The 21,197-nt window shown below is 42.7% G+C and overlaps 1 protein-coding gene across 3 annotated transcripts in view; it reads right to left on the bottom strand.

Moving 5' to 3' along the window:
* The window catches only part of shroom3 (shroom family member 3), a 79,999-nt gene extending 60,171 nt beyond the window's left edge, over positions 1–19,828 (bottom strand). Inside the window, exons 1-2 of one of the 3 annotated variants that reach the window (XM_072371399.1) lie at positions 19,192–19,828; positions 7,614–7,768 (exon numbers count right to left, since the gene is read on the bottom strand). In XM_072371399.1, coding sequence (XP_072227500.1) covers positions 7,614–7,768; positions 19,192–19,347 — 311 coding nt within the window. In that variant the 5' untranslated portion in view covers positions 19,348–19,828. The remainder of the gene's footprint in view (positions 1–7,613; positions 7,769–19,191) is intronic. The other 2 variants (XM_072371398.1, XM_072371397.1) reach the window with 2 other exon arrangements.
* Positions 19,829–21,197: the final 1,369 nt, after the last annotated feature.

Here is a 21,197-nt window from a genome sequence, read left to right as displayed (position 1 = left end):
AAGAACCTGGTACTTTATAGTTATCTATGTAATATAGATGTCTGATCAATGGATTGATTAATACTTTATTAATCCCAAAAAGGGAAATTTATCTACTGAAGTCCTAACTTCTTCCTACATTAAAGAGCCTTGTCTTAGAACCAAAGTGTAGCATTTAAATACCAGATAAAATAAACTTTTACTGAGAAATCACTCACTTTATTCCAAAAACATTTGCACTTTAGTCTTTAAATCTTTTTTCTTTCTTAAAGTAGAACAAATCCCACATGAATCTATTACTGACAGGGGCCAGCAGTTCCAGAAAAGTGTTGCTGAAACCTGTAAATGGTCACAAACAAGGTGTATTACTGCTCTTTGTACTCGTGAATATCTTCTTCCAGGAAATAAATAGTATTTTTAGCCCAAGCATTCAAGCAGTGGATTAAGACAACCTGCACGGACGAAGACTGACGACAACCAGCATATTCCTCCTGTCTGGAGTTTCAGTCTAAGGAAAAAATAAATCTTTAAGTGTAACATGATACCACTGGAGTACAGACTGCTGCTTAATGAGGATTAAACACAGAACACAGGTAAAATAGCTGCAAGATGCGAGTACTGCAGGTAAGGAACAGTCCAAGGACCAGAGGCAACAGGCTTAATCTGCCCCCAGCATAAAACCCTCCAACACACACTAGCATTAGCACACAGAGCACAGGTAAAACAGCTGCAAAATGCGAGTATTGCAGGTAAGGAACAGTCCAAGGACCAGAGGCAACAGGCTTAATCTGCCCCCAGCATAAAACCCTCCAACACACACTAGCATTAGCACACAGAGCACAGGTGAGCAGCGCTAATCTCGTCTCAGTCACGATAAAAGCTTCAAGCATCAGGTGTCAATTGAAGCTATAAGAGGCACTACACCCAGGTTACAAAGGGGCAACAAACTGAGGATGCACATGGTGGCCCCGTCAGGTCCTTATTACACCAGACTTTGTCTGTCTGGTTCTGTTAAAATAAAAAGAACTAATAAAGCAATAACTGCTCAGATACCGTTTGGCTCCTGCCAAACGACTCATTAGCTTGTCATTATGTAAATGTTTTCCAAAGTGATGTCAGCAGGAAAAGAATCAAATCTGCACCACAACTCGGGAGTTGAAGAGGCTGCGTCCTCGTCAGCGGACAGTTTCTCCCTTTGGGGTGGACTTTGGGAACAGAAACATGAAATATTGTAGCCTAACTTGTTAGGAACTGCTGATTCAATGGGGAGTATGTCGGTCCCCTTAGCAACGCATTGTCTTGGCAACCTCACAGAAACAAGAACACTCTGCAGTTCATGAGAAAATAATCACACTTTGTTTTGAAGCTGGCGCAGAAAATCATTTCGGTTTATTTTGGAAAAGAGCAGCTGTGATTGGATTATTTATTAGACGGGACCCTAGGAGAATGATGGTCAAATATTTGTGAGATGCCCACAGCTCGGAGCCCAAAAAATGCTGCTCTTAAAACAAACCCCCTGGAGGCCTTTAGAGGCTTTGACTCAGCCAAGCACAACAACTTGGAGAGGGTGTCAACCTTTGAAGCTTTGAAGGCCAAAAATGATTAAGTTCTGCCGCACAAACTCAAAATAGTTAGACAATACGGATTTAAATGAAATGTATTACACATATCATGATATACTTTAAGTTTGTGACTCCTCACTTCAGAAGAGATCACACAAACTCACAGATCTGACGAGCAGCTCCTGAGAAAACGCTGCTTTGTTTCAGCTTCCTGCGAACACTCCGCTGGCATAGCTTCCCCTCTGTGTGAGTGTGTCACTCAGACCGTCTGCTTTGTTTACAACCGATCAGGGCTCCTGTGAACGCACCAATCAGAGGCAGCGCAGGCAGGAATGGAGGAAAGAGAGTCAGACAGATGGACGAACAGGTGTGGCGAGTGAGGCCGTGTCTGACAGGTGTGTTTGGTGTCGATGTTGCGTATCTTTTGTGTAATCCACACCAAAGATGGAGGACCAGCTTACACCTGTTGGAGTTGCACACGTGTTTATAATAATTGATAAATAGGAGACACACGCATGTAATCAAAGACTTTGGTCCTGTGAGGTAATAACCATTATTTCAGTTCAATAAATCTTTATTATAGCTAAGCTGCTTTGAAGAGGTGAGCTGCTGGATGGACTGAGAGAGGACAAAGTGTGCCTGACCAAAAAAGACAAATCACCATCACATTATAAAGCTAATATGCTATAAAACGCTCAGGGCCATTTGTCAGACTAATCGCATCACTGATAATAATAAAGCTATTCTTATAAAAACTTTATTGTAAAGGTTTCAGTTACGTTGTGAACAAAAAATAAATAAATACATCAGAACTTGTTACTTCCAAATCTAGAAATTACACTGGGGAAACAACCCCGATTGTTCTGATTTGTCCTGTAATGAGCTTATTCCAGACAGCAATGGCCCTAAGGGCTCATGGGCATTTACACAAGGATCCGACTGCTCACTGCAGGATTTGGCTGAGCGTTGGAAGGCTGCACTCAAGGCATCATCTGGTGCTTGACTTTTAATCAGGTGCAGTTGTGCAAAGGTGCATTGTGGAGGAAAAATGAAAAATATGGGGAAAAAAAGGCAACTAACTTCAACAACCTTCCAAAATTAACCAACTTAGACTCATCGGTCACATAGTTTAACACCAGGCCCTCAGCCATAGGGCTTTCAGGCCCAAACTGCTACACCACGCTTTATACTGGAAGGGATTTCTACACAGGCACTCTACTGGGACCACTTCATCCACATGCCCCCCTGCAGCACAGTTTATTCACTCCGTGCTCTGTGACAGTCGGCTAACTTCACACAGAGTTTGCTGCTGATAGTTTTGTGCAACATGGCAGGATATTTATCAGATTTATACGATGTGAACGACGACTTTGAGTAAGATGGACGTTCTTACCAGAGTGAACGAGCTGTGCTGCAGGGGGGCGTGTGGATGAAGTGGTCCCAGTAGAGTGCCTGTGTAGAAATCCCTCCGTTAGCTCTCCTATAGCTGCAAGTAGCCACATAACAGCAGCTATGAGCTAACAGAGCTATAGCACACGTTCATTCATTCATTCTTCTTAAAGTATTGGTGAAATAAAGACAGATAATGCCTTATTTAGAGGCTGCATCCTCTAAGCCCCGTTCACTCCGTTATATGGATCTCCAGTTATCTAAATATCTTCTGAAGGACGCCGACTTTCACCAAACTGTTCTCTGTGAGCAGATGAACGTATTTCATGCCAGAAATAAGGTCCAGGTGCATTTAAAGGGGTCTAGGTCCCCTTTAAAACATTGGGACACCTCTCATTCTGGTTTAAACGCCAGTCAAGGAAACTTTGTGCAGGTGAGACAAGGAAACAACATCTGCAATGATCCAAACATCCAAAGAAAGGTTTAAAAGTATCTAACATGTCTCATTAGGGATAATGCTCTGCTCAAGACAGTATTTAAAGACAAGAAACACAACACAGCATGCATTCCACAAGTCAATAAGCCTACCAGATGGAATAATACAATAAAACAGTAACCTTTATCTGTGTGTGCAACATACTTATCAAAAGGCACGATCTACACCATGAAAATCACAATAATAACATTCACCTCTTGGCCATCAACTTGGCAAACCACGCTAATGATTATTTTGTCTTAGTCTGTCGCAGAAACAAAGAAGAAAAGGATTCAGACTGGTGGCTGCAACTTAAACCTCTTTTCTTTACACGGTGGTGTCCTGCAATCTGTGCTCAGAAACATTTAAGCTAACATGGGAAAGTAAAGAAAGGAGAAGCATAACAGATATGGCATTAAACTGTGGCGCCGAATTCATTCAAATAAGGCAGTCAAATAGTGCATGAGCTATAAAAACATTCCTCTCTCAGCTTAACTGGTGGGGAGCCTGTGCGACTCCAGGAGCCGAGTCACCTTCCCTTTGACACAAACGAACAGGAGAGGTAATAAAAGCTTCATTTTCCAGGATGTGCGTTCAGCAGCTCCTTTTCTAATCAAGAAAGTGCTAAAATGCTTTGAAAAAACACCTCAAGAACCAGCAGCCACCAACATTTCAAAGGTCTGAAGCAGCTTGGCTCATTTTCAGAGCCAGCCAGGATGAAAATAAATGTGCAAGTCAGTTAAAAATCATCTAAATTCATTTGCTAAACATGACAAGAGATGATTGAAAGCCATCAGCTACTCCCAAGCCAACTCTCCCAAAACAGAGTAATTTCATCCCACTGAGATCCTGAAAGAGAACATCCCAGCTCAAGCACCATAAATCTGAATCATATGAGGGCGAAACGCCTCGGGAAAGAGTAGGAAAACAGAACAATGCACATGTTTCTTTGCTTTTAGGAAACCAGCAGAAGGAAATAGGATGCACTCTCTGTGAAGGTGGACGGAGCTCAGAGAGCAGGTGCAGAGTTTGACCTGCTGTACAGCCGACTGCACACGGCCACAGCTTCGTGGATCACTTTTCCACCGAGGTCACCTCAGTTCAACCCCACTGGAACAGAAATTAATAGGTGTTGTGAGTTAAAAAAAAAAGCAAAACACGAACCTGTGCAAACTCTCCCGGTTCCCCATCAGATCCCAACAGGAAGCAGCTCGGATGAACCGCAGCTCTCCGCTCTGCTGTAGCTTTCCATCAAAGCCACGCCCCCCCACAGTGCCATGTGGGCTTCTACACCTGTCTCACGTGCACGTGTGCACTCTCAGGTCTAAAGTCCTGCGTTGTGTTTTACTCACACTCGTCTTCCAGGGAAAGCGGCAGCAGCCTTTCTCACAGACACACCTTAAACCCAAATACACACCTGGCTTTGTACCGGATAACATCAAGATGCTCTGGCTGCCAGAATGGAAACCGCCCCCTTTTTCACTGGCATTATTGTTTCTAACCAGCTTAACTGTCATAGCATCATAGCAGAGAGAATTACTCCTTTAAATCAGAGCAGACCGTGATGTTTTTGCCATTTTTCACATGTAGTAAAACACAATTTTAGGATTGAAATAATTATGGAGCCAAAAGATTTGCAGCAACAGCATCAGATCTACAGTTTCTACAAGTCTTTAATGATGTAATTTATTCCCAGCTTCTCTCCCTTTTCCACCTGCATGCAGGCAGGTGTGAGTTAGCTGTTATCTTTAATTTCTGCTGCTAATACCACGAAAACATGCTGCAGCTGCCTGGTCAGAAGGTAAATTGCACTTGTAGTCTTACCAGTTTGTGTCAAAGTGCCTTTGATGGAGATGTCTCACTATATCTTCTGTTTTTTGGCTTGTTTGGTTCTTAACTGGACAAAGTTCTCATGCAGGATCCACTGTTCTTCATCAAAGTGCTTTTCTTCTCCATATACGTTTTTTAAAACAGTGTTTGCAGATAAATCTGCCTGCCAGACCTTCTTAATCCCTACTTCCACTTGTCTTACCAACTCCACATTTAAGTGACCGCCTGACAGAAGAGGAAAGAAGCTGCTGAAACTATTCTGAGGGAAAATCCCCAGATAGCCTGGTTAGGTTCGGTCTAATGATTAAAGCAACTTTCTCTGGAAGTTGCCAAGTGTGAGGATGAGTCACATTTATTGGCTTTTTGTTGGTATATTTGAAATTTTGCTTTATTCGGGGGTTAAAATTTGATAACCAGGACATCTATAGAGCCAAAAGTGACTGACGGACTCCCTCCAAACCAAAAACTAAAGATTGGCTTGTAGAAAAGTGTAACTTTATTGCATGTGTTCAGTCACAAGCTGCCACGCTTGGTTTGCTAACAGCTCGAGCTAACTGAGCTGTCAGATGAGTTGTTATTTGACTCAGAGCGCTGCAGAACATATTCTCAGATACACAACAAGCTGCATCAGTTTGGTTTTGATTCAAAGCCTCTAAAGCGGCTCTTATCAGTCAGAAGTTAAGTAATGCACGCAGAGTCCGTGTTAGTGATGAACGGCAGGAGATAAAGACCAGAGTGTTTATTCCACACAACACGCTCTTAATTGGACCTTGAACCGGGATGTTCCACAGACTCCTCATCAGTTACAGATTACGCTGACTGACTCAGAAGAAGCAAGGAAACAAGGAACTAAAGGATATGGGAGGGAACTTCTTAAGGTGTCATGATATTAGCAAATAATATGTCTTGATCTCGGAAACCAGCCCTGAGAGACATCGTGTTTCAAAGTCAACATAAGCTGGGTAGCCTAACAAAGCTAAAGGTAATGGACGTTTACCACCTGTTCCAACTGTCTTATACTTGATTGATAAAACACACAATCATAAGTCAATATCTACAATTTATTTGCAAAACAATTTGGTGTCAAACTCAGGACAAAAAAGGCTGACTTTCATCTTAGTCTACCTGCTCGTCTGGTCATTAAATGGCTTATTAAATGAGTAATTTGAAGATATTCTCTGCCTCTCCTGCACTTCATAAGCCATGTTGGAAACTTACACTCACAGGTTCGACTGCAGGAAAAGAAAATCAAAGCTGGAGATGGCCACTTGCTATCTTCTAAAGCTTGTTTTGAACATATTTTATTTACATCCTGTCATTGTGGTGCCATTAAAAGACATTTCTGATTAATGTAAATGTAATTTATTTCTACAGCCCTTTACAACAATCCATTTCGGTACCAAAGTGCTTTACAGCAGATAATAAATAAAGAAAAGAATGAGTAAAAAAAACAATAAAATAACAGTAAAAGCAAGATAAAAGTGTCTCCATACTACTGGATATTAAAAGCCATCTGAAATAAGTAGGTTTTTAGCCCTGATTTAAAGAGGCCCAGGTCAGAAATAAGACGCATCTCGGGGGGAGCTTATTCCAGAGCCTGGGGGCAGCAGCAGAAAAGGCTCGGTCACCCCAGGGCTTTTATTTTGACCTGAACACTTCCAACAAAAGTTGATTTGTTGACCGCAGAGCTCTGCCAGGGTTACGGACAGTTAAAAGCTCAGATAAATACGATGGGGTGAGGCCGATAAGAGCTTTAAGAACAAACTTTAAAAGTTTAAAATCAGTTCTATAAAGGACAGGAAGCCAATGAAGGGAGTTAAGAACAGGAGTGATGTGCACAGGTCTGTTAGTGTTGGTTAAAAGACGGGAAGCAGCAGAGTTTTGCACAAGTTGAAGGCGACTGAGAGAAGTCTGGGAGACATAAAGTGCTTTGCAGTAGTCTAACCTTGAACTTATTAGGGCTTAAAACATTTTAACTTTGGCCAGGAGACGCAGCTGGAAAAAACTAGTCCTGACAACATTGTTAATTTGTTTGTCAAACCTCAGATGAGTGTGTAAAATACCAGTGAATTCAACTGAAAAAAGTGGTTCTGGCCCACATCCACAATCCCAGGAGCTCCGCCTAACCTGTAGCTTCTTGTTGGATTATCAGGTAATGGGTTAAGCCTGGATTGTTGGCAGATTGAGACAATCCGATTTAACCGTGCATGCTAAGATTCAGCATTGAGTGATATTGCATAAATTTGTTGCTGCTGCTTAAAATCACCAGTAACCATCCGCTCAGGTTGACTTGGGTCTTAAAAATGCCCACATGTGGTCATGTTGGAGTCCAGCTGTTGGCCCACGCAGTCTCAAGCTCACACACATAATATTTGTACCTGCGAACAGTGAGCTTCAGAGTCTTGTATGATCCTTTGACCAAAGCGATGGCCTCCTGTCGGTATCCACTCAGCTCCACATCATTAATGACGATGATCTCATCCCCCACCAGGAGAGGCTGCTCCAAGCGGTCTGCCTTACCCCCCTCTTCCACCTGCACACACAAACAAAATGAAGCAGAATCATCAGCAATTATGACTGCAGCGGGTCTGCAGTTAGCCTCTGAATGACCTTTAGCCCAGAACTGATGCGTGTGCCGATCTTTCAGAGGGTTTGCTGTGAATGAAGGTCTGTCAGAAGGGCAGTTGCTCATTAAACAGAGGTGCACCTGCTGCTGACCTCCACATGCAATCTAGAAGTGCAGGAGAGCTTAACTGCTCAGTGGAAGTGGGGCTTTTTATGAGCTCTGCCAACCATGTGACCTCATTGTCTTCCAAGTTCACACTCTTTGTGCTGAGCTTGACCCGTTTCCCCGCTGAACAACACGATGATTACAACTCAGTGTAGCAGCTGGTATGATGGTTTCTGCTGTTCTGCTCCATGGAAAACACTAGAAATGCTTTTCTAGCTTTTCCATCATCACATCCTGTCTATCTCCTACTTTTTTTTAGTGTTTTTCCCCCCAACCCCAAGGTTAATGACAGCTTCGGCAGGCCTGTCAAGCTTTGGATTTGCCTGTAGCACCGGGCTCCTTTCAGCACAAAAGTTGTCTGTCTGCATACTTATGCAACATGAGCATATCTCACAAGTCTTAAACACAACCTACACACATCGTATGAGTTTATTTAAACATGAGGAATAAAAAGATCTGTCATGGAATTAAGATTCGAACTGTGTGGCGGCAGTTTTGCAGCTCTGAGTTGCTCTTTATCGAACTTTCTGTGGTCGCATCCTTTTGTCACGCCTGTTCATTCATTCCCATCAACAACTGCTGTCATTATTCATGAAAAATCTTGTTTTGAGAAAGGAAGATTCGGGATTTTCAAGGATTTTCAATAGGTTTGGACCCTGTGGGTCCATCTATGTGTGAAAATGCTCCCTGAACCCCTGTTTCCCAATTTGAGCCCGATGAATCCTGGCATTCTGTCATCTTGGAATACATCTGTGCCATCAGGGAAGAAAAAAAAAGGAAAAATCTGGTCAGATATCCTCGTGTTTTGGGCTCATACAGTTAGTTGAACCAAACCCTGCCCAATGAAGCAACCTGAGATCATAACGCTGTCCTCACAGGTTTGTACAGGCACCAGGCATGATGAAGCAGCACTTCATCCACTGCTCTTCTTGCCCTGATGTGCCAGAAATGGGGCAACATGCAGCTAGTTCAGACAGGCAACTCAAGCTGCCCTGATGTGATCCGTCTCAAACGCAGCCCTCCGGTTTGGGAGGTCTGTTTAAGTTGCAAAGCTTCTGTCTCATGACAGCCGCTCCTGCCCTTCAACACAGCCCCCCACTGCCTGCTTTTGAGCCCCTCCACCACCCCAGCATCCACCTGCAGGCTTCAGGGCGAAACAAATAAATAAAAAAACACTCCAAATCAAGCTGAGAAAAAAAAGTGCGCACGGAGGGATGAGGTCAGAGCTTTCACACCAAACTTAAATCACGCCGTTCAGGAAAAGTTTAGAAACTCTGGAACACGTTCAATCCTGACTCATCAGACCATGTGACCTCCTTCCAACGCTCCAGACTCCTGAAGGCAACATGGATGTGTCCCGGTGAGGAAGTTCTTCTACTTTCACTGTCAAACACTCCTGTTGATCGCCTTTGATTTGATTTCACCAAATTTTAGCGATCATTTAGCTCTTCTTCAGACCATATTTACACCACTGTCCTTCCAGCTTTTAATAACGGCTGCACCGTTACTAACCCAACGCAGAACAATATCTATATTTATCTTTTCCACAGCCACTGGATGTCTTCTGACAGGTTAGGGCTTAACAACTGCCACCTGTTAACTCATTAGGACCTGGAGCTGGATGGTGTTATCTTTTCTTTTTACTTAAAAAAAACAGATAGAAACTGAAAACATGAGGGTAAAGTCAGTGATTTATATCTTATATTTATATCGGCGAAACAAATAAATAAAAAAACACTCCAAATCAAGCTGAGAAAAAAAAAAAGTTGTTAACTCATTAGGACCTGGAGCTGGATGGTGTTATCTTTTCTTTTTACTTAAAAAAAACAGATAGAAACTGAAAACATGAGGGTAAAGTCAGTGATTTATATCTAAACCCGGGCTTATTTCATGTTTCTAATTTCCTTAGAGGCTGAGTAATAAAAGCTTCTAAAAGACTACCTGAAAAGTTGGGGCTTAACAACTGCCACCTGTTAACTCATTAGGACCTGGAGCTGGATGGTTTTATCTTTTCTTTTTACTTAAAAAAAACAGATAGAAACTGAAAACATGAGGGTAAAGTCAGTGATTTATATCTTATATTTATATCGGCGAAACAAATAAATAAAAAAACACTCCAAATCAAGCTGAGAAAAAAAAAAAGTTGTTAACTCATTAGGACCTGGAGCTGGATGGTGTTATCTTTTCTTTTTACTTAAAAAAAACAGATAGAAACTGAAAACATGAGGGTAAAGTCAGTGATTTATATCTTATATTTATATCGGCGAAACAAATAAATAAAAAAACACTCCAAATCAAGCTGAGAAAAAAAAAAAGTTGTTAACTCATGAGGACCTGGAGCTGGATGGTGTTATCTTTTCTTTTTACTTAAAAAAAACAGATAGAAACTGAAAACATGAGGGTAAAGTCAGTGATTTATATCTAAACCCGGGCTTATTTCATGTTTCTAATTTCCTTAGAGGCTGAGTAATAAAAGCTTCTAAAAGACTACCTGAAAAGTTAGGGCTTAACAACTGCCACCTGTTAACTCATGAGGACCTGGAGCTGGATGGTTTTATCTTTTCTTTTTACTTAAAAAAAACAGATAGAAACTGAAAACATGAGGGTAAAGTCAGTGATTTATATCTTATATTTATATCGGCGAAACAAATAAATAAAAAAACACTCCAAATCAAGCTGAGAAAAAAAAAAAAAAGTTGTTAACTCATGAGGACCTGGAGCTGGATGGTGTTATATTTTCTTTTTACTTAAAAAAAAACAGATAGAAACTGAAAACATGAGGGTAAAGTCAGTGATTTATATCTAAACCCCGGCTTATTTCATGTTTCTATTTTCCTTAGAGGCTGAGTAATAAAAGCTTCTAAAAGACTACCTGAAAAAACAACCTGAGCGGGTTGATATGCTTCTGACGTCCATCCATATCTGTAAAAAAGCCCGGTGAGCGACTGCTGCGATCAGCTGCTACGAATGCAAACGCTTCCTGCAGAAGATAGATGGATAGATACTGACCACAGTCATTACTGTGCCCTGCTGACTTGATCCCTGTACTTTGTGCTCGATCTGTTTGTCAGAGGCTGTGCCTCCCATAGAGGATGTTTGTCGTATGCTTTAAATATGGCTTCAGCTTATCTAAAGCCAGTCCATTGTCACCATTCAGCAGAGGATGTGGTTCCAGAAGGGTTGAGTGCTGCAGGTAAGGTGGTCGCACCACATTATTATCTCAGCACTAGTTGTACGGTGCTAGATCAAGACAGTGGTGACAGTCACAGTAACCGAGGGGCAGGGATTTTGTCATGTTCTCATAATACAATAATATCAGTAAGAAATGGATGAAATGTCTCATCAGCCCGACATGTTTTCTGAGCTGATGAGGAACACTCAAACCCTGACATACTGCACATATCAGCGTGACCTCGCTGCTATTTCCCTGCTGACAGTGATGCCACTTCACAGCCTGTCAGAGCGCACGGCAGCCTCAGAAGTGTGTGCGTGTCCTCGTGAAGGTCACACGGCCTTGTTTTGTCCAGTGTGAGATGTTTCCTGACAAATGTCAGCTGATTAGACGAAACGCTCAGACGCTTCCAGTGTTTTCGTTGTTGTAAAAGTTATTCTCTGTGGCTCTTATTCTAAAACATGCAAATATACAAGGAATGCAGCATGAATTTATAATGAGCATGCAAATGGTTGTCCTGACGATCAGATCTCGTTAATGACATCAGTGCAATTTGGCCACATTGTTAGGAAAACAAAGCAAAAATTCAAAGGTAAACTTTGGCTATTTGCATCATCTCAGACTGACCGAAAGGAACAGAATTAAAATATAATTTATTATTTATTATATCCTGACATAGTTTCTATGTGAAGATGGACAACAGAACAGCTCCCAGAACTGTCTGATGATTAGTTACAGCGTGGTTCATATTACTAACGTAACTATCAGAATTTAGATCAAATACATTCAATTCAGTGAAAGTTCCTGTCATATAAAATGTTTAACAGACTGTTTGTTCAGGTTTAATCATCCCTGAACTGATACAACCATGAACCACAAAATTAATTATTCAGTGTGAACTGGGCCATAAATTGGGTTCCATGTAAGTACTTAAAGGGGAACTCCTGTGTTTTTAAACCTTATTTCTGGCATGAAATACGTTCATCTGCTCACTGAGAACAGTTTGGTGAAAGTCGGCGTCCTTCAGAAGATATTTAGATAACTGGAGATCCATATAACGGAGAGAACGGGGTTTAGAGGATGCAGCCTCTAAATAAGGCATTATCTGTCTTTATTTCACCAATACTTTAAGAAGAATGAATGAATGAACGTGTGCTATAGCTCTGTTAGCTCATAGCTGCTGTTATGTGGCTACTTGCAGCTATAGGAGAGCTAACGGAGGGATTTCTACACAGGCACTCTACTGGGCCCACTTCATCCACACGCCCCCCTGCAGCACAGTTTATTCACTCCGTGCTCTGTGACAGTCGGCTAACTTCACACAGAGTTTGCTGCTGATAGTTTTGTGCAACATGGCAGGATATTTATCAGATTTTGACAACGTGAACGACGACTTTGAGTAAGATGGACGTTCTTACCGGAGTGAATGAGCTGTGCTGCAGGGGGGCGTAGATGACATCATCCCAGTAGATGAGTGTGTAGAAAGCCCTCTATAAGCCCCCCGATAGCCGCCAATAACAACAACACAGCAGCTATGAGCTAACAGAGCTATAGCACACGTTCATTCATTCATTCTTCTTAAAGTATTGGTGAAATAAAGACAGATAATGCCTTATTTAGAGGCTGCATCCTCTAAGCCCCGTTCACTCCGTTATATGGATCTCCAGTTATCTAAATATCTTCAGAAGGACGCCAACTTTCACCAAACTGTTCTCTGTGAGCAGATGAACGTATTTCATGCCAGAAATAAGGTTTAAAAATACCGGAGTTCCCCTTTAAATGTCTAATGACTGTCCCACCAGTCGGGTTTTTGTTCTCGTAATTAACAAATTTATCATGAAACTCAAACTCAGAAAGCTGCAGATAAAAGTCAAAAGAAAAGTGTTCACCTCGGGGGCGAAGCACAGTAACTTAAACCAGAAAACGATACAATGATAGCGGTTTATTCTGTGGTTGACGAAGGTATCTGTGCTGAAACAACCTCGCTCATTGGGACTTTTCAAATGTTCAAATCCCTGCCAAGAATTTCTTGCGGGGTGTGTCTGGCCCTCAACTGAATTACAACACGACTTGCTTCTCAACACAAGCATTATGTTGCCCACACACTGCAGTTCCAAGAGCTAAAGACTAAACACTAATACGAGGCCACGGGCAGAAAAAATAGGTTCTGCTCGGCTTTTTCCACACAAGTGTTGAGATTTGCTGATGACAGAAAATGAGTAATCAGCACACACTGACCTGCAGGATGTGAAGCCGTGTCAGAATCTAAACCTCTCCACAGCTCTGCAGGACGGTGCACATGGCTGCACTGTTTGCCTTTTTCAAAGAATAAATATACCCAAATAAGGCCCGCTGAAACAGGGAGTGTGTGTGTGTGTGTGTGGGTGTCAGTAACTTTGGTATTCCAGCTGAAATTCATTATCCTGCAGAAGGAGACATCTAAACAGAGTGGCTCGGCCTGCTCTTACCATGACTGTAACAGCATACCTCCTCTAATCAATAAAGACCGTCATTTGGGAAAATATCCTCCAAAAGCAGTGAGGGGGGGGGGCTCTGCCAAGGAAAAGCTCTCAGTTTCTGAATTTCATGTTAGCTTCACAGCCTTGCTGACTTTTGAGGTTGGTATTTCCAGCACTTGAAGACAAACCAAGCAGAATCTTAAGAGTTGCTGTAAATGCAACCTTTAAAACTCGACCCTTTCATCCGTTGCTGCTGAGTAACGCAGCCTTTGATGTACCTTTTAACATGGAAGGCCAGAACTTTAAGTCCCATCCTTTTCGACCTCAGGATAAACAATAAAACGTATTCGTTTATACTGTGTAAGCTGTGTTGTGGGGAAACCTCACCAAACCTTAGCTCCTTACTAGGAAATACAAGTTTCCAGTTGCCAAATTGAGTGTTTCGCAGCAGTTGAACAAGACTTTACTTAAACAAATACATTATGTTGCAGCATAAAGACCAATACCAGCTGTTAGTTATTGTAAAATAACTTATTGCTGTGGGCAGGAAGGGCATCTTCTACAGTTTCCTTGTTGCAGCAGAGCTGAAGAAGCTTCTGGCTAAAGCATCTTTCATATTTGCCGTTTCAAACTGGGACTGTTTGGGGTCAGTGTTGATCTGCCTCTGAGGTCGTAACGGATGCAAAACGCCGCTCTAACCAACAGTGCTGTCGCCACTCAGCTGATTCCACGACGCTTGCTTGATGTGCACGGTGATGAGGGGCTGATCCGCCTCTGTTTGAATGTGAAAGAGGCTTATGTTGTGTGGAGGGTTTGCAGCATTGGCCAACATTCTTCTTTGTAAGTAAGTAAGTAAAATGTATTTATGAAGCACTTAAGCAGAGGAAAAAACCCACAAAGTGCTTCACGTAGAACCGTCAAGGAAGCTAGTTAAAATCATGAAACAGGTACACAAATAAAAATACAAAGACAAAACCAACAGACAGAAACAGTCAAAATAACACTACGACTCCTTAAAAGCCAGCCTGAACAGGTATGTTTTAAGATGTCTTTTAAAAAGCTAAGTCTCTCAGGTCCTGAGGAGGACTATTCCACAGCCTGAGGAGGACTATTCCACAGCCTGAGGAGGACTATTCCACAGCCTGAGGAAGACTATTCCACAGCCTGAGGAGGACTATTCCACAGCCTGAGGAAGACTATTCCACAGCCTGAGGAGGACTATTCCACAGCCTGAGGAAGACTATTCCACAGCCTGAGGAGGACTATTCCACAGCCTGAGGAAGACTATTCCACAGCCTGAGGAGGACTATTCCACAGCCTGAGGAAGACTATTCCACAGCCTGAGGAGGACTATTCCACAGCCTGAGGAAGACTATTCCACAGCCTGGGTGCGACAGACTGGGAGGCTCTGTCTCCTCTGGTTCTGCACCGGGTTCGAGGCACAACCAGAAGACCCGGGTTGGCAGACCTGAGAGACCTGCTGGGAACACGAGGGCGAAGAAGTTCTGCTGCCTGACCACGAAGCGCTCGAAAAGTTCAAATCAAGACTTTAAAATGAATCCTAAAACTAACCGGAAGCCAGTGCAGCGAGGCCAGGACCGGCGTTATATGGCAACTAGATTTATTCAGCAGCCTGCAAACGGTTAGCAGCTGCCTGGCTGAGAGATGTGAATGTGGAGCTGCAGTCGTCCAGCCGAGACGACACAAACGCATGAATTATCAATTCTAGCTCAGCCTGCGACTCCATGGTCTCAGTTTGGAAGCGTTTCTGAGTTGGAAGAAACAAATGCGAGACAAAGAATAAAAGTGTTTGTCAAAGCTCATAAGCTGGTCAAAGATAATTCTCAGGGAGGAACATACGTTGGTGCAGATAGACCCAATAATAAGAGTTTTTCTGGTATTTAACTGAAGGAAATTGTTTGTAAAAGCAGGTCCAGGGGCTCCAAAGCACCCAAACATCCTTTTTTATTGGTAGTTTTTGCTCTGATGCTGCTGCCCCAACAAATTATCACCCATGATAGAAACCGTGTTTGGAATATTCCTAAAATTAGACAATCCCCGGTAATCAAGCTTCTCGAAGCCACACAAACATACCAAGATACTGCGGCTGGGAGTCAAATTACTTTATAGATTTTATGTTAAAGATGGAACACAAATATAAGTGATCAGATTTTTTTTAAAGGCACGCTCACACTCAAACACACACAGTGGGAGGAAGCCGGAGGGAACCAACGCACACAGGCAGAAAATACAAACTCCACATGGGATTTGAACCTGGAACCACCACCCCAGTCTGCTGAATCCAGGCCCATGCTGGAATAACCCAGATGACATTACATAATCAGGGCTGGGACCCTTTTTTTCTCCATAATTTATGCCAACATTCTGCAGCCAACCCTCCCTAAGTCTGACAGCTGTGACTGGAACTGATAACAAGCACACATTTTTACTCTGAAAGTCCTCACGGGTTTCCTCAGCTCCTCAAAAGCCTGGCTTTGTGTCTGCTGCTGTAGATCTCAGGTATCAACATGTCTTCCACAGATCGTTTGGTGGTTAGTTAAGCATTAGTGCTTAAGGTTACAGACTCTGTGTGTTCATTTAAGAGAGAACCGTGGTTATGAATCACGAGAAAAGCGTCGAGTCGAGTTATTATACCATAAAAAAAAAGGATATCTTTAGAATCCAACTGCCACAGCAAAGCATCATCCCATAAAGTCTGAAAACGTCTAATGATCAACTCCCAGCTTCTGTGTTTCAGGAACAAATGTTAAAACTCTCAATAAAACGTTGAAAGTTCCAACATTAACGCTCTAATCTGACGGCGTAACCCTGGCACACATACAGTTTGATAACAGTCATGAGACCTTCAGATTAACACTCATTAAAACTATTTAATCTGAGCTCAGCAACCTGGATTAACACAAACCTTCACTGTGACCTCTGACCTTGGCCAAGAGTGCCAAGAAATGTGTTGCTGATGATGGACAAGCAAAGGGGGGAAATGATATTTCTTCAGTGAAGAAAATAATATTTCCAAAGTCAGGAGGCATTAAAACACCACAGAAGAAGAGCATCGCTTGTGTTTTTCATAGCAATCTGTGATGATATACCAACTTTTCCCTTTCATCAAACCTCTAAAGCAGGTAGCTGTTAAAAAAAACCCCAAAATAGAATAAAAATGGAGTCTGACAGTGAGAAGAAAGACAGAAAAAGACAAAAACGAAGCAGACGTCGGGCTGTTGGGTCGGGAAAGGAGAACTGTGCTAATACTGACCTTAGTGCAGAACCAAATAAAAGCAGGACTGTGTTCAAAAGCTCCAAAGAAAACACGTTATTCGCATTCTTGTCCTATTTTACACCCATTTGGCCTCCATCCCAGAATAACCTCCACACACAGCTTGACGATTTGCATTTCAATAAAAACAGGATGGTTTAAAAGGACTGAAGAGGCATCAGTTGATGGTCATTTTCCATCCTGCAGCCAGCGAAGAGCAACTCAAGAGCTGATGATTTCTGTGACGCAGCCTTTAAACCGACTCTGATGGCAGTGAAATAATGCTCCCCATCGCTGTAATCTCATTAAATCAAATTCAGTTTAGTTTTATCGCACCAAATCACAACAAATGCCATCTGGAGGCTCTTCAGTGAGACTGTCCAATTCAAACCGATCAGAGTCCAGCTCATTAAATCACATCGTGCACCATCTGATCCAGTCAAATCCAAATCTTTGTCTCATTCAGAGACTGTACCGTAAAAGATTTCCATTTTTAAAAGCTAACTTTGTTTAAAAACTGCTTGTTTGCACTCATTCGCCTGGTGCTAATCCATGGAATCTGTGTTTGTGAACATGTGAGTTCTGCAGGTGTTTGTGGGGTTAGAAAATAACCGCTTTGGATTCCTAGTTAAACAGGAAAAGAACAAATGATTCATGGATCATCATCCTGGACAATACTGAGACGTTAGCTGACATTTCTGATCTGTCATCTTGTATCATTCTTTTCATCTTTTAAGATTTTCAGCCACCGTTTTCCTATCAGTTGAACACATTGCCACCCTTACAGCGAGGATAATTTGCAGTTTCCTCATGCGTAACACTTAAAGAATAAAATTGTTCGAACAAGAACAGAAAGTAAAAACTTAGATTAAGAAAGAAGCATCTGTGGGACCTCTTTATGATGAGTAAATGTGCAAAAATCTCCTTAAACTGCCTCCAGAAGCAACAGGTGCACGTAGAATCCAGTGATTTAAACTCAAAAAGGAGCAAAAACAAAGAGTAACCAGCCCCCAGAAGAAGATTTAGAGAAATAACTTCTTCTGGTTATTTGTATCCATGTACTGCTCTGAAACAGACCAGAAAGTAGCGGTTATTTCGTCTGTGGAAGTGCGTCTGAAGGGTTTGGTGAACAGAGAATCTACTGCAGTTCAGGTAACTCTCACTGGCTGCAGGCCGTCTCCAGCTTAATGCTCAAAGTTCCCAGAAGCAGAGTGCAATTTACTGCTGCTAATTTTTAATTGACCTAATAACTATTTCCCTCCCCTCCCTCTCATTATCCACAAAAAGTCTTCTCTGATTGGTCAGCCCTTGAAAATTCAAAATCCAAGACACAAAGTTAGTGTGAGCTCCTGAGTCATCTATTATTCTAATAACCTTTCAGGAAAAGCTTAACTTCTTTGAAATAACACTGTTTTTCCTGTAGTTGAGTCAGACGCAGAGTTTCGGTGCCATGTCACGCAAGACAGAACTAATAAAAGAAATTTGATTTAAAGGCAACTTTAAACTGGACTTAAATCAAACATTGTAAAGATTTAAAAGCAAAATATGACTTTTATCATTGTTTAAATGAATGTGAAGGCTTAAGAGATAATATGTGAAGTGATAAAAGGTCAAAAACCAGGACAAAAGACCAGTTGATCCAACATATTTACACATATTTACGTCTGGCCTTTAATACGTTTCACATCATCACAGCTAACACTGTCGGTGCAAATAAAACCAAACGGGCAGATGTTAAATGTAACAGACAGATGCAGTTCTGCTTTCATTAACCTCTGATTTGTCTGCTTAAGTGGACGAGCTGCCCCCCCACAGAACTGGAAATATGGAGGCCAAATGCTTTTTAAACACAGTTCACACTGTCGAGCCCCTTCAGGGCTGAACTGGACTCGGGTGGAGGAGGAAAGCTTATGTCACAACCACACGCACACGCACGGGCACAGAAACCATGAACTGGCTCATGCTTATCCTTGAATCCTTTTAAAATCAACTGTTCTCGACCTCTTCTGCTTTGATTCTCTCATTCTTCTGTATTTTATCAAACATCCAACCTTATTAAAGTGTGAAAGTGAAGCTGAAGCAGGTTTAAAAAGAAAAAGCCATGATTTTTGGCAGGTCATTTATCTAAAGTGGGCTTCTTCACTTCAGGTAAAGACGTTTATCACAGTTTTTCCTTCACTTTTCTTAAACAAGCTGAGAAACAATAGGTTAACTGATCACATAATGTTCCTGATTCATATGCAAACATCTTTATTTGTGCTGCCTGCTTGTCACGTGCAGCTCAGAGTGTAAAATGAGAAAAAGCCGTCCTGTCACCAACCTTGGAGATGATGAGCGGCTCCCCGTGCTCTAGGCCGCCCTGCAGGGTGAAGCCCCACGGCGCTCCCCCCTGCAGCCGGGCCTCCACCAGCACCCATCCGCCTCCTTCTCCTCCTCCGCCCGCCGGCTTGAGCCCCGCCCGGCAACCGCTCTCCATGCCCGGCCGGTGGGAGCGCTCACCCCGCACTCCTCTGTCCTCAGCCCGGCCGTGGCCCTGTGAGGTGAGGAGGGGAGGAACCGGAACGAACAAAACTTTCTATCCTTCACGAGCGCATTGCCCTCGTTCATTTAAAACGCCTTGTTAGAGGAAAAGTGCGCAGAAGGTGTTCGGGAACCGAGCTGCGTTTCCTGCAAAGTGCATTCCTGACGCGCAGAGCGCGTGGATCCTCCGGCGGACAGACTGCAAACAGCACCCCGAAACTCTCCCAAAAGTTTCCCGAGACAGGAAAGAGATCCAAGCTGACCAGGCGAAGGAAAGTCAGATCAGATGAGATCTGCGGAAGCAGAAATCCAAAACCTCTCCTCTGTCTGTCTGTCTCTCTCTTCCGAAAATCAGTTTAGCATCACAATGAGATTTACTGCGACTCAGTGAGCAGAGAGAAAAGAGCCGGAGAGAGGAGGAGTGGGGCTGAGGGAGGTAGAGAGAGGGAGAGGTAGGGCAAGGGCAGAATAATAAGGCTGGGGAGAGAAAAAATAAAAGAAGTAATGGGGGGGTGGAAAACTCTTAAAGGCTTGTGCATGTCCTGATAAGCAGTAATCCAATCCTCCACAGCATTTACACTGGAACCAGAAAACCAGATTCAACTTCCTGATGGATCAAATCATTTACATGGTTCACAGGAGGCCAGCAGCCAGCCTGATGGGAACTTCTGCCTGCTAAGATGTTCTGCTGCACCATTTCTGCTCATTCCAGAAGATTCTGCCCCACAGAGGCCGAGCCCCTCAACTACTGGGAAGTCCAGGCTTCTCCTGCCTTCAGGTCCTCATCTCCATCCCAGATAAGACACATTTAGCCGTAAACTGGACCAGATGTGGCCTAAATGTGGCTAAATGTTGCTGTAATTCCATGTTTGACCAATCAAAGCAAACTGGGGCTTCAGGGAGCCAAAATGGGGCATTTTAGATAACAAATGACCAAAAAGGGCTGCAGCAATGCAAGGAGGGGGGTAATCAGCACCGTGACCTTGTTAATGAACAACACGGCTCTTTAAAGTTTATTTTTTAAAGTTGGCTTGCAGCTAAACAGCTAAAGATGAGCTAAAGCTAAAAGCTGAGCAGAGAGGGAGCCATTTTTCAGCCTCTGATTAGCTTTTAGCTTCAGCTAACGACAGAAGTCAGTCGTTTGGGGTTTCCTCTGCAGGTGTGAAGTCTGGGAAATGTGCTCAAATGACACGTTTTAAGAGGAGCTCAAGCCTGAATGGGATTTCAGTGAAGAACACGATGATTTTAACGACAAAGGAGCTCTGTTAGTGGGGATGTGAGTCCATGGAGGAGTGATAAGCTAACAGCTCAGAGGCAGGAGACGGGTTTCCCAGTTTGGTTGTTTCTGTCTGCTGCTTTAAAAAAAGACAGCAGAGAAGGAGGATTTGATTAGAGTTTGCCATCTAGTGGAAAACAAGAAAAGTGTAGCAGGAGAGGGTCGATGCAGCAGAGATTCTCCACATTTTACAGGTTTTAAAACGTCACAAAAACAGACTTTATCAGACCGGGTGAGAGCAGAGTTTATATATGTTGGTAAAAAAATAAGAGTGTTCATACATTTAATGCAGCGATAAATCTTTGTAATTCTGATAAGGCACCGAACACCAAGCAGCAAAACCAGAAAAACACGTTGAAACAAACAGTTCCTGTAGTGCTAAAAGTGATCAGCAGCGAACGAGCGACTTTAATTTAAACAAAACAGAGAAGTTTGACACACAAAATCAACAGAAACGTCTTTTTACACTGAACAAACATCTGTTTCAAGCTGAAACTTCAACCCCCCCCCTCAGAAAAGACAGGTGAAAG

This window comes from Leuresthes tenuis, unplaced genomic scaffold (assembly GCF_036924035.1).
Source record: "Leuresthes tenuis unplaced genomic scaffold, fLeuTen1.0.hap1 SCAF_19, whole genome shotgun sequence".
Classification (NCBI taxonomy): Eukaryota; Metazoa; Chordata; class Actinopteri; order Atheriniformes; family Atherinopsidae; genus Leuresthes; species Leuresthes tenuis.
This window is presented reverse-complemented; position numbering and strand designations above follow the sequence as displayed.